Source organism: Mytilus edulis, chromosome 13 (genome assembly GCF_963676685.1).
Source record: "Mytilus edulis chromosome 13, xbMytEdul2.2, whole genome shotgun sequence".
NCBI lineage: Eukaryota > Metazoa > Mollusca > Bivalvia > Mytilida > Mytilidae > Mytilus > Mytilus edulis.
Genome location: NC_092356.1, coordinates 26,774,494 through 26,787,448, shown reverse-complemented (window position 1 = coordinate 26,787,448; position 12,955 = coordinate 26,774,494). Strand labels below are relative to the sequence as shown.

At 34.0% G+C, this 12,955-nt stretch overlaps 1 protein-coding gene across 2 annotated transcripts; it reads left to right on the top strand.

Moving 5' to 3' along the window:
- Positions 1 to 33: 33 nt before the first annotated feature.
- Positions 34 to 12,427, top strand: LOC139501075 (transmembrane protein 180-like). Of its 2 annotated transcripts, XM_071290054.1 has the most exons (5): positions 34 to 92; positions 3,662 to 4,734; positions 6,508 to 6,662; positions 11,155 to 11,238; positions 12,118 to 12,427. In XM_071290054.1, the coding sequence occupies exons 2-5, from the start codon at positions 3,859 to 3,861 to the stop codon at positions 12,398 to 12,400; spliced, it is 1,398 nt and encodes a 465-aa protein (XP_071146155.1). In that variant the 5' UTR covers positions 34 to 92; positions 3,662 to 3,858; the 3' UTR covers positions 12,401 to 12,427. The 2 variants fall into 2 exon arrangements, 1 of the variants encoding a protein (XP_071146155.1); XR_011658448.1 differs by lacking the exons at positions 34 to 92; positions 3,662 to 4,734 and adding an exon at positions 5,827 to 5,945.
- Positions 12,428 to 12,955: the final 528 nt, after the last annotated feature.

Sequence of the window (12,955 nt, the reverse complement as noted above, 5' to 3'; positions counted from 1 at the left end):
AATACGCCCGTCGTAGTCTTGTTTTGGTTAGAATTTAGAATTTGGCTTTCAGCTGTTTAAACTTTAACAAACTGGCATGTACATCAGATAAGGTAATGTTTATAATAACTGAATGACTTAAAAGAGGTTTGTCCTTATTTTAAATCACCATGACCCTTAAATAACTCCACTTAAACCATTCTTGTTTTTATTTTAACTCCGACAGCTTGATACAACAAATAACCAACACATGAACATAGTAATAAAATCAACGGTACCAATTTTGTTGCACCAGATGCGCATTTCGACAAAATATGTCTCTTCAGTGATGCTCGTGGCCAAAATATTTGAAATCCAAAGCTTATATAAAAGATGAAGAGCTATAATCCAAAAGGTCCAAAAAGTATAGTCAAATTCGTGAAAGGAATCAGAGCTTTGCATGAGGGAGATACATTCCTTAATTTATAATAATTTCTAATATTTTGTAACAGCAAATTTAAATAACACAAAAAATCCGTATTTTCATGCCAGTACCGAAGTACTGGCTACTGGGCTGGTGATACCCTCGGGGACTAATAGTCCACCAGCAGAGGCATCGACCCAGTGGTAGTAATAAAATCAACGGTACCAATTTTGTTGCACCAGATGCGCATTTCGACAAAATATGTCTCTTCAGTGATGCTCGTGGCCAAAATATTTGAAATCCAAAGCTTATATAAAAGATGAAGAGCTATAATCCAAAAGGTCCAAAAAGTATAGTCAAATTCGTGAAAGGAATCAGAGCTTTGCATGAGGGAGATACATTCCTTAATTTATAATAATTTCTAATATTTTGTAACAGCAAATTTAAATAACACAAAAAATCCGTATTTTCATGCCAGTACCGAAGTACTGGCTACTGGGCTGGTGATACCCTCGGGGACTAATAGTCCACAGTTCACCAGAAGGAATTGACAAATATGGCCGTGTTTAATTTATACATTTTTTTTTAATGTGATTGCCAACATACCTGATACCTGTGCACATAGAAAAGAGAATATGGGTTGACAGGAACTAAATAAATTAATTTCAATGCATTTTATGATTCAGGAAATTTTGTGAATTTTGAGACTTTTTTCATTGTTCTTGTTGTTTTGTTCCCTCAAAAAGTGCCAAAAAAAATTAAGTTGGCGAAAATGTATACATCTTATGTTCACCAAATGTTATAATTGTAGTGAATTTCCCATTATTTTTTTTTACTGATTTGATGATATATCCGCAATTTGCAATTTGCAAAACAGTAAATCAGAAACTTTTTGAATTGGAACAGCAACACTTACCGTCAGTATACCATGTATACCGAATTGTTTGCTCTGATGTTGTGCTGTCCCATACTCAGGGAAGGGATGGGCCCCTGCAAATATTTTAACCCCGCCAATTGACGGATCTAGGGCCGGGGGGGGGGGGTTCCGGGGGTTGGAACCCATTTTTTTTGTGACAATAATGCATTTGAATGGGGACGTGTGGTTGGAACCCCCCTTAATAAAATTAACGGTACCAATTTTCTTGCACCAGATGCGCATTTCGACAATACATGTCTCTTCAGTGATGCTCGTGGCCAAAATATTTGAAATCCAAAGCTTACATAAAAGATGAAGAGCTATAATCCAAAAGGTCCAAAAAGTATAGCCAAATCCGAGGAAGGAATCACAGATTTGCATGAGGGAGATACATTCCTTAATTCATAACAATTTCTATCATTTTGTAACAGCAAATTTTAATAACACAAAAAAAATCCGTATTTTCATGCCACTACCGAAGTACTGGCTACTGGGCTGGTGATACCCTCAGGGACTAATAGTCCACCAGCAGAGGCATCGACCCAGTGGTAGTAATAAAATTAACGGTACCAATGTTCTTGCACCAGATGCGCATTTCGACAATACATGTCTCTTCTGTGATGCTCGTGGCCAAAATATTTGAAATCCAAAGCTTACATAAAAGATGAAGAGCTATAATCCAAAAGGTCCAAAAAGTATAGCCAAATCCGAGGAAGGAATCAGAGCTTTGCATGAGGGAGATACATTCCTTAATTTATAATAATTTCTATCATTTTGTAACAGCAAATTTTAATAACACAAAAAATCCGTATTTTCATGTCAGTACCGAAGTACTGGCTACTGGGCTAGTTATACCCTCGGGGACTAATAGTCCATCAGCAGAGGCATCGACCCAGTGGTAGTAATAAAATTAACGGTACCAATGTTCTTGCACCAGATGCGCATTTCGACAATACATGTCTCTTCAGTAATGCTCGTGACCAAAATATTTGAAATCCAAAGCTTACATAAAAGATGAAGAGCTATAATCCAAAAGGTCCAAAAAGTATAGCCAAATCCGAGGAAGGAATCAGAGCTTTGCATGAGGGAGATACATTCCTTAATTTATAATAATTTCTATCATTTTATTTGTCCTATTAATTGTCCTTGGTTAGCCCCCCCCCCTTTTTGTCCTAGGTTGGGACCCCCTTTTTTAAATGGCTGGATCCGCCCCTGCCTGTATATGCCTGTCTCAAGTGAGAATACTGTATTTTAGTGGTTATATCGTGTGTTGCTGTAAGGTGACATCTGGTGGATACAATTGTCCCATTGATCATGACAATCATGCTACACCGCCTTATTTTTATAATGATTATTGCCCTTTCATTATTCACAAGTTATTAAAGATATGTTTGTTTTATGGTGCTCAATCTGAGTGAATGATTTTGAATTCATGTATTTATCAAACTTTTTCGGTATAAAAAAAAAATTATCAGTTCTTGCTTTTTCTAGTCTGCCAGTCGTGCAACCTGGAAAATGTAAAATATTTGTTTTATTCAAATTTGGTTTCGTTTCGAAATTGTCTTTAACATGTTTAATGAACATTTTATTATCACTTACTCAGGTTGTTGATATTTGAACGTAACACAAGGACATGTTACCTCAGACTATTATGAAGATTTTACACTGAATCCATTGGATATGTGCTGATTGATTTCAGTCTGGGAATCTTGATTTATACATTTGTTGTAAATTGGCTATGGTATAGCTATAGGTAACTGCAAGTTCTCGGTCCTGTTTCTTTTTTTCTTTCTCTTTTTGTTCGTTTATTTATTTATTGTGCTGTGTCAATATGATGAGTAAAAGCCTTTTCATATCGATTTTTATAGTTTCGTTATTAAGTTGTGCTGTTACACCACCGTTCCTGGTTAGAAGGAATGTTCAGCAATCGCATTTTTTTTTATCATGCCAAACTTCCCCCCTGTGCTGTTCCAAAGCCTGTAGCCTTGATTTCCTTGGCTGTCTGTCATATTCGTTTTTCGTAGATTGTTGTGTTCATACATTAGTCCGTTAGCTTTCTAATTTGAACAGTTTTACATAGGCATATCATGGCCTTTTATAATTTACGTTGAAGTATTATAGGTTTTGCTCGTTTTTGAAGGCCATATACGATAAATTGTAGTTGCTTAAAAATTTACGTGATTTGGTCTTTAGTGGATAAGTGTCTGAACTTTGCTAAATGGCAGCCATATATATACCACATCATCTTATTATTATTTTGTAAAATGTTGGTTAAAAAAGAATACACATAATTTAAAAAAAAAACCATGAATAATTATCTCAGCACTGTACTATCGTGTAATCTTTTTTTTTTCTGCTTTCAGATTGATCATTTAGCAAAGTCATATTTGTGGAATTCATATTTATGTTATTTGGTATAGTGAAGTCTCTGTTCGTTCCATAGTTGATATATTGTCTGCGGTGGGAAGATTTTGTTTGGAAGAACAGACAAAGAAAAACAAAATTCAAACGAAAAGATAGGATCTGAAAAACAAAATTCAGACGAAAAGAAAGGATCATAATGCCACTGTCAAATAAGACAATATTATCCTATTGTGCCTGCGTAACTGGATTTAATCTAATAGCGACAGCTTATTCATTTTACTATATCAAAGTTTTTATGAACCTATATCACATTGAAGAAAAATGGTTTCATGGCGCCCAGATTCTATATTTAATCTGGAATGCTGTGAATGATCCGATGTTTGCTTATATTCAGGACAGTACAAATTTCAAGTTCACAAAGACGAGACGAGAAAGCATAATGTATTCGGGACCATTGTTTGCGATTTCGTTTTTGCTGCCATGGATACCATGGGGAGATAACTCTTTTATCGTTGGAATTCACCTTATTGTGTCGTTATTTATTTGGGATACGCTTTTCACGTTTGTAGGCCTAGCTCAATGCACCTTGTCGACGGAACTGTCCACCAATTTGTCGGATAGAATAACATTAAATCGATATAGTTCCATTGGTTCTCTCCTTGGTGCCAGCAGTGTCATGGTCTTGGAGTATACGTCTGATAGTTTGCATAATTTTAGAGCTTTTCAAACGACAGCTGTCATCCTCACTATATGTAGCTGTACACTATTTTGGTATGCTGGACGCAATGCCCATACTGAATATGATGTTAAACAATTGTCGACGACAGGAAAGGAAGATAATGACGACATTTCTCATAATAAAACAACAAGAGAATCTTACTGGAGGCAAACAATACAGATTTTATCAGATAGAAATTTTATTTCATTTGTAGTTGCAAACTTCTGTCAAGAATTTCATCGAGCTTTTCTTAGTAGCTTCATGGCTATCTTGGGAGATCATTTAATATCTGATCAAGATATATCAAGAAGTGGGAGGAAGATGTTTTATGGTGCCGTCACAATAATGCCACAAGTAAGTTATGTATATAAGCTAGACCATTAAAAATGTCATTATAACAATACTTTCGTGCACCAGCGGCGTAATATGGTTTAAATGGGTTGGGGAAGAGGGACATTTTGTTTTTGATCTCACTTTTCAGCCAGAAAGATGAATACTAAATATCGGTGTGTTAAAAACACCCTTATATTTTGTATGTTAGGAGCACTACAACAACCTTGCATTTTTTAGAACTGTTTGAGTTGATCCCATTCATTTTGTTTGGGATTGATATACAGTGTTCATTATTGTCAAGATTTCAAGATTTCAAGATTTATTGATAACGCTCAACCACATAAACGTGTAACATGAGGTCAAAGTATAATACATAAACAATTGAATGACGAAATGAACATGCAGTACTATCTAAACACATAGATATACATTTGTAAATATTTTAGAATAAACAAGGATTTGTATAGTGAGATTACCTTAGCTGTATTTGGCAAAACTTTTAGGTATTTTTGGTCCTCAATGCTCTTCAACTTCGTACTTTAATATTTGGCCTTTTTAACTTGTTTTGATTCGACCGTCACTGATGAGTCTTTTATAGACGAAACGCACGTCTGGCGTAAATACAAAATTTCAATCCTGGTATGTCTATGATGAGTTTATTTACGTATAACAAGATTAATTAAATCAAAAATCTCTTTATTAGACAAAAACACTAAAGTTTTAATCGACTCCGGAACGATACCAAGATTTAAATTTACTGACAATGTATGATACAATGTCATAAGCACGATTCACAATAGTGAGGGTCCTCATGGGGTTTTTGATTATGTGATTACTTGGCCGTTTTTTTTAATGATTATTTGATTATTAAGCCAAATATTTCATGATTATTTGATTACCTAGGACTGTATTTTTAGTTTATGATTATTTGATTACTAAAGATAAGCAAATATTTAATGATTATGTGATTATATTGGCAAAAAAATGGTGATTATATGATTACTAGGACCCCCCCCCCCCCATGAGGGGCCTCAATAGTAATGCCATCGCTTTGTTTAGTATGAGTTATCAGTGATAATTCATGTGCGTTCTAAATATACATATAACCTTCTATCGTGATTAATCCATGTGCGTTCCAAATATACATATAACCTTCTATCGTGATTCACGGTAGAAGGTGTCTATCTTTATTTGGAACGCACATGGATAACTGTGCGTTCCTGTAAACTCTGGTAAGATTTATTGACATATTTTGTTGCATAAAGAATCTTTTGAACTGCATGTCATAGCGTTTTGGTAAGATTCTTTGACATTGTGTGAACACATGGTCTAAGGTCAGATTCACTGACATAATGTTACACGAGTACAAGAACCACTCAGAATGCAAAGGACATTGTTTAAGGTCAAATTCACTGACATAATGTTGTACAAGAACAACTCAGATTGCAAGGCACATGGTCACAGATACGATTCACTGACATTGTGTTGTACAAGAACCATTTGGATTGTATGGTACATGGTCTCGGGTATGATTCACTGTGGAACCACTTTATATTGCAAGGCACATGGTCATATATACGTTACACTGACATTGTGTTGGACAAGAACCATTTGGATTGTATGGTACATGGTCTCGGGTATGATTCACTATAGAACCAATCAGATTGCAAGGCACATGGTCACCGATAAGATTAACTGACATTGAAAGTTAAAAGAACCACTTAGATTACATGGAAAACACACTGTTTTAAAAAAATATATTCACTTCTGTATGATTTTTTTTTCAAATTTTAGCTACTGGTTATTTTTGGAACTCCAATGATACAGAGATATTCATACTTCAGTGCCATACAGTTCAGCCATATTTACAAAGTTGGGGCTGCAATTGTTATGCTATGTATAGGACAGAATCATCCATGGTGCTTGATTACGTTTCTGATGTTAGACAGGTAGGTATCATTATCGTTTGACCTATGCTTTATACGTTTTGAAGACAGAAAAGTCATCTCAAACACACCTGACTATTGAAGGTGTACTCTACTTTCTCCTTTCGATGAAATTATTGCCCATTTTTGTTTTTTTTTCCAAAGAAAGCTGTTGCCGGGTGTGGAGATGCTAATAAATGCGATGAAAAGATTAATCTTTAATCTTTTTGAGGATTTTTTTCTGGCGGAATGTATGCTTATGCGTATAAAATGTCCACAAGTATTTGCATCTAGCACAATCGACTGTTCTGTGAAAATTTGACTTTAATTAAAAAGTATTTGCCTTATGTAAGGAAGTTTCCATGAGCCACATGTTCGTTGTCCTTGACCTCATTTTCATGGTTCAGTGAGTTCTTGAAAAAAGTTAATAGTTTTTGGTATTTTTATTTTTCTCTTATTATGACTAATATGATAACTGTATTTGGTATGTGCGTACCTTGCAAGGTCTTAATGCCCGTCAGATAATTTTCATTTGACCTCGACCTCATTTTATGGATCAGGGATCAAGGTTCAGTTTTCAAGGTTAAATCCATATATGTCAAATACTATAAGCAAAAGGTCTAGTATATTTGGTGTATGGAAGGATTGTAAGGTGTACATGTCCAACTGGTAGGTGTCATCTGACCTTAATCTCATTTTCATGGTTCAGTAGTTAAGTTTTTGAGTTTTTGGAAAATGACGCAGTCATTGTTCCATAACTGGCGACCTGAACTTCATTACATTTCTCTGCCTACCGCGCTTGGTTTCGTATTTACTATTTTCTATACAAACTGGAATCTGCTTGTGTTATCATTAATTATGCATGAGAGGTCATTGTGTAGTAATCAGCCAGGAACCAGTTTACAAACAAACTGGTTTCTGCTTGTATTCCACTACACTCGGAGAAAGTGTTGTAGTTTGACGGGAACCAGTTTAGAATTTGTAAACTACAAAACGTAATCGGTTATTGTTCATTCCGTTTTGGTGTTTCATACCGACTTTTATGGTTTGAATAAGCTTAAGATCCTTCAAACATTAATGTGATAGGTATATTAAAGACTGTTTTACAAAAGGATGGAACTGTTTTGCTTTCAAAGTCGTACTATAGTGATATCTGTTATGTACGGATTTCCACTCTCACCGGTTAATTTCTTTTTTTACACGTGCTTTTGAAACTTCCTGTTTAAACATCGCAAGTTTTAAAATTGTTTTTTGAGTGAATTTAACTTATTTTAACAATCATGAAGCGTTCCAGAATCATTTTCAAGCAGTTTCTTCTTCTCTTTGATGATGGAAAATAGATTTTTCTCAAGAAAATACCGCAAACGATCGCAGAGGAATTGAAACGTACAAGTCAAGTCGGCACCTGGTTAAATTGGCATCTAGTCAAATCGGCACCTATTTGACGTCAATTCGGCATCCAATAATATTTGTTATAATATTTTCTATTCAATTAATTAATAACTGTTACCAAGTACATAGTGAATATGTTGTTGTGTATTTAGGTAAACAACGAAACCAAAGTGAAATTATGTTGTTGTGTATAAAGGTAAACAACGAAGCCCTTACCCAAGCTGTTGTTTTAACAATTAGACAATTATTAAAAAAAAAATGGAAAACTATGAGTCCCTTTCAATAAATCAAACTTTCATGCCAAATAATAAGCAAATTTAAGGTGTTTTTTTTTTCAGTAAAGTTTAAAAAGCATTAAACAAACAATCCTGTAAAATGGTCAACTGGTTTAAATAATGCATAAAAATATCCAATATCTCATGTATTAGTCCAAATAATTATGACGTCTGGCAAGGCTATTTTATTTTTTTTCTGTGACGTCTTCCTACGAAGTTCGTAGGAAGGCTTTCTTAGGAAGGCGTCCCAGAAAAAAATTAACATAGCCTTGCGGTCATAGAAAGGTGTCCCAGAATAAAATTAAAAAAGCCTTGCCAGACGTAATAATTATTTTGACTACTCATATATATATCATTAAAAATACACCAAAAATGTCATTTAGTTGAGAAAAATAAATATATACAAAATGTACAATGAACACCCAAAAATGTGAAAGTTAGTATTTAACTCTTTTTGCTTAAATACTGAAAAAAATTTTGCAACCCCTTACTTATTTTTACTCTTTTTGCTTAAAATACTGTTAAAATATATATTTAACATGGGTGACGAATTGACTATATCAAGTGTCGATTTAACCAGGTGCTGATTTGTCCAGGTGCCAATTTAACCAGGTGCTGGTTTGACTAGAATTCTTTGACAAATGTTTGAAATTACCTGAGTTTCATTAGACCTTTAATATATAACAGTAACAAAAAGATTATTTACTTAATATTTTGTGGTATCAGATCTGTTCGCGCCCAATACACTTTCGCACCTTGCAGGTTCGCACCTCGCACGTTCGCACTCTACTCATTCGCGCTCAATTTTAATTCAAATTTAAGTTGAATAATTGGAAAATCATGATTGTTGTTTTACATTGCTTTGGTGTAAATACTGAATGTATTTATAGCTTGGTATGAGTAAAACATTGAAGATTTTAAAGGAAAAACACAAAAGATAATTGTTTTTAACAGCTTGGTCCCTTTGATCTGAAACAACGAAACAATAAAATATAGGAACCAAAATATAGCAATCCACTATTATAACCAAAACATGATAAAATCTATTCAACACACAGAAAAAAACATAGTCAGAATCTCACTTCATTTTGAAAGAAGTCAATGAAACAAAGTTATAGCAATACACTAACCAAAACATGATTAAGAGTTATTCAACACAAAATAAAACGTTGACAAAATACCACTTTAATTAGAAAGGATTATTATTATTTTTAACAATACGCTATCCAAAACATGATTAAGATTTATTCAACACAAATAAAAATGCTGTCTCACTTTATTTTGAGACAATGACAACAATTATACTTATAAGAAAACACTTGCTTACAGAGTTATTAAACACAAAACAAATTAAGATTGCGTGCGAACATTTAGGGTGTGAAAGTGAAAGGGGGCAAACATGAGTGGGCGCGAACGGACCCGGATTCAGACTATGTACCAGTGAGAAATATACAAGCCTTTCTACGGTATTTATTTGTACAATTCAGGTAGTCTTGACCTATTCATTTGTCTTAAAAAAAACAGCCAGTTGTCACCTTCACTTCACACACACACACATATATACGAATATCAATTATATGCTTACGAGACATGTTGCATTGTTAAACTAATTACGGTATGTGAAAATCAAGACTTGCATAAAAACTATCCCAATATTAGAGACAGTGGCGTCATTTTTCTTCAGAGCTTTCAGCTCTTTGATTATCTTTTTTCCTTATACTATATGCAATAGGTCAACAATATTTGGTGTATGAAAATATTTTATGATGTACATGCAGGTTTTATATTACTTGACCCTATTTTCACGGTTCATTGCTCAGTTATTATAATCCTTGTACTGTTGATAACTATTTACACCACTGGGTCGATGCCGCTGCTGGTGGACGTTTCGTCCCCGAGGGTATCACCAGCCCAGTAGTCAGCACTTCGATGTTGACATGAATATCAATTATATGGTCATTTTTATAAATTTTCTGTATAAAAACTTTGAATTTTTCGAAAAAAACTAAGGATTTTCATACCCCAGGAGTAGATTACTTTAGCCGTATTTGGCACAACTTTTTGGAATTTTGGGCCCTCAATGCTCTTCAACTTTGTATTTGTTTGGCTTTTTAACTATTTTGATCTGAGCGTCACTGATGAGTCTTATGTAGACGAAACGCGCGTCTGGCGTTTAAAATTATAATCCTGGTACTTTTGATAACTATCAGTGGTAATATTTTGTGTTTTGGTCTGTGTTTCTTAAACTATAAGCAATGGATCAACTATAATTGTTGTATGGAAGGATTGTAAGCTGTACATGTCTGGCTGGTCTGACCTTGACCTCATTTTTATGGTTCAAAGGTTAATATAAAAAAGAAGATGTGGTATGATTGCCAATGAGACAACTATCCACAAAAGACCAAAATGACACAGACATTAAGTCTGTTTCTTAAAAACTAAAAGTAATAGGTTAACTATATTTAGTGTATTAAATGATTGTAAGGTGTACATGTATTTCTCATTTGGTTTATTTGACCTTGACTTCATTTTCTTGGATCATGTTTAGTTTATGTGATAGTTGTAGTAAAGCTTTATATTTAGGACTATCACCATAATATCAATGGTTAGGAAGAAGGCGAGTGCACTCATGATGTACTTTTTTGGAAAATAGCTTTTCATATTTTCATTTTGAAATATTTTGGCCTCGAGCATCACTGACGAGGCATTTATTGTCAAAATGCGCACCTGGTACGGGAAAATTGGTACCTTGCATGTTATTGTAGGCGAAGTGAGGACACGTTATCGGTATTTAAATCAGATTTAGTTTCGAATACTATCATGATAATTAATATATATCTGTATTTCAGTTGTTTTGCAAATGCTTCATACTCGTTGCTTTGTCTACCGTTGTCTGACATAGCTGATGCCAATATGATGAAATATAACAGAAAGTAAGCTGTTAAGCTAAGTACATGTATATAGATTCATATTTATATAGAATAGAAGAGTGGTCTAAGTATTTCAACTACTGTATCACTAGCCTGTCTACAATTAAAGATGTAGACTTAGGTTACGGGAAATAACTTTAAAAATCATCACAACGTTTTTCGTCAATCACTTTCATAAATATATTTTAAGCTTCTGTGTTACATAGAATATTTCCCATCTGTTTCAGATAAGTTCTTAAAACACACAGATGGGCTTTTACAAACACATACTAGTATCTGATTTAAAGAGTTATCTCCCTGAACCAATGTCAACCCCCTTAAGTTGTGTTGGAATCTCACACATGACATGTATACTCGGATCCATCCCTGTTGACTAGGATTTTCAGTTTTCCTAACGTGAAAACTCCGGCTTCCTCCACCAATTAAAACTGATCACCTCGTAATATCACAATAGTGATGAAAGTGGCTCAATCATATGTATATAAAAGAAAATACCAGTATTGAAAGTTGTTATATGATCTAAAGGAACAAGACGAGATTTAAAAAAGAATATGTATATACTGAATACATCACAAGTTATAAAAATAGAAGACAGACAAATTTGCACAGACACATATTCCAAATGGAACGATTTCCATTAAATACTAATTAGTTTTACATTAAAGTAAAGTAATCGAGCAGTTTATCAGTTACAGTACAAAATTCGAATTCAGAACAATACACCCTGTTTAAAGAGTTTGAAAAAAAAAGAGATATACAAAGAGTTTGAAAAAAGAGATACACCCAATTTTCACAATTTCAACGATATCACAACAGTTCTACTTCATTACATTTTTTAAATCTCAATTTTAACATGCATTTTGTTTTTATTTGTTTTTGCAGACATCCAATTTCTTCAATGATTTTTGGAACAAATGCCTTGATAGTTAAACCAGCAATATCTCTCTCTCCAATGTTGGTAGTCACCATTTTGAATAACCACGGGTATAGCCAACTAAAAGATATTAATGCAGACGATGTTGATCTTAAGACGTCACGTGAACTGAAACATGCAATGTTTATATTGATATGCTTTTATCCAATAGTTATTGGTATCATACAATTTCTTTCCTGGTCAAGATATTCTGTACGAAAAAGATCGAAGCAAATTTTTATTGATTTATAAGAAGAAAATAAATGAAAAATTAAGATATTCCCGTCTTATCCTCGACCTGTCTTGATTAAGGGATGTTTTTGAAAGGAGCAACAGTCTCTTTAGTAATCAATCAGCAAATGGTGGTTGCAAAGCTATCAGAAAACATTTATTGAGACCAGAATAAAAGCAACAACAATAGACATTGATACTAAGACACAATTACAATAACGATCACCGTGCCAATTTTACGGCTGAAAAACCTGCATTTTTACAGTGAATATATCTTCAGTGATTATCGATCATAATCGAGGCCAAAACATTTGAAAGTTAGTCCTACAGCAGTTTACATTGAGTGTGTAGTAAAGGTAATATTTTTGGTAAGCTTGCTTGTTAGCTGAACCGTGATGTCATTTTTAGTTTAGGTAAACTATCCTCCTTTAAGGGTAGAGTAGCCCGACAGATAACCTAGACTACTCCATAAGGAGGGTAGTATACATAACCTAGCTAATAATAAATATACGGTTCAGTTAACAAGCAAGCTAACCAAATATTCTACCGTTACCTACACACTCAATTTAATCTGAT

What these genes read in the sequence shown, in the direction of transcription:
- LOC139501075 (XM_071290054.1), top strand. Translation starts at nt 3,859, where the DNA reads ATGCCACTGTCAAATAAGACAATATTATCCTATTGTGCCTGCGTAACT. An exon ending in CCGTCACAATAATGCCACAA is followed by an intron (nt 4,735 to 6,507) that starts GTAAGTTATGTA and finishes TTCAAATTTTAG; the next exon opens with CTACTGGTTATTTTTGGAAC. An exon ending in ATGATGAAATATAACAGAAA is followed by an intron (nt 11,239 to 12,117) that starts GTAAGCTGTTAA and finishes TTGTTTTTGCAG; the next exon opens with ACATCCAATTTCTTCAATGA.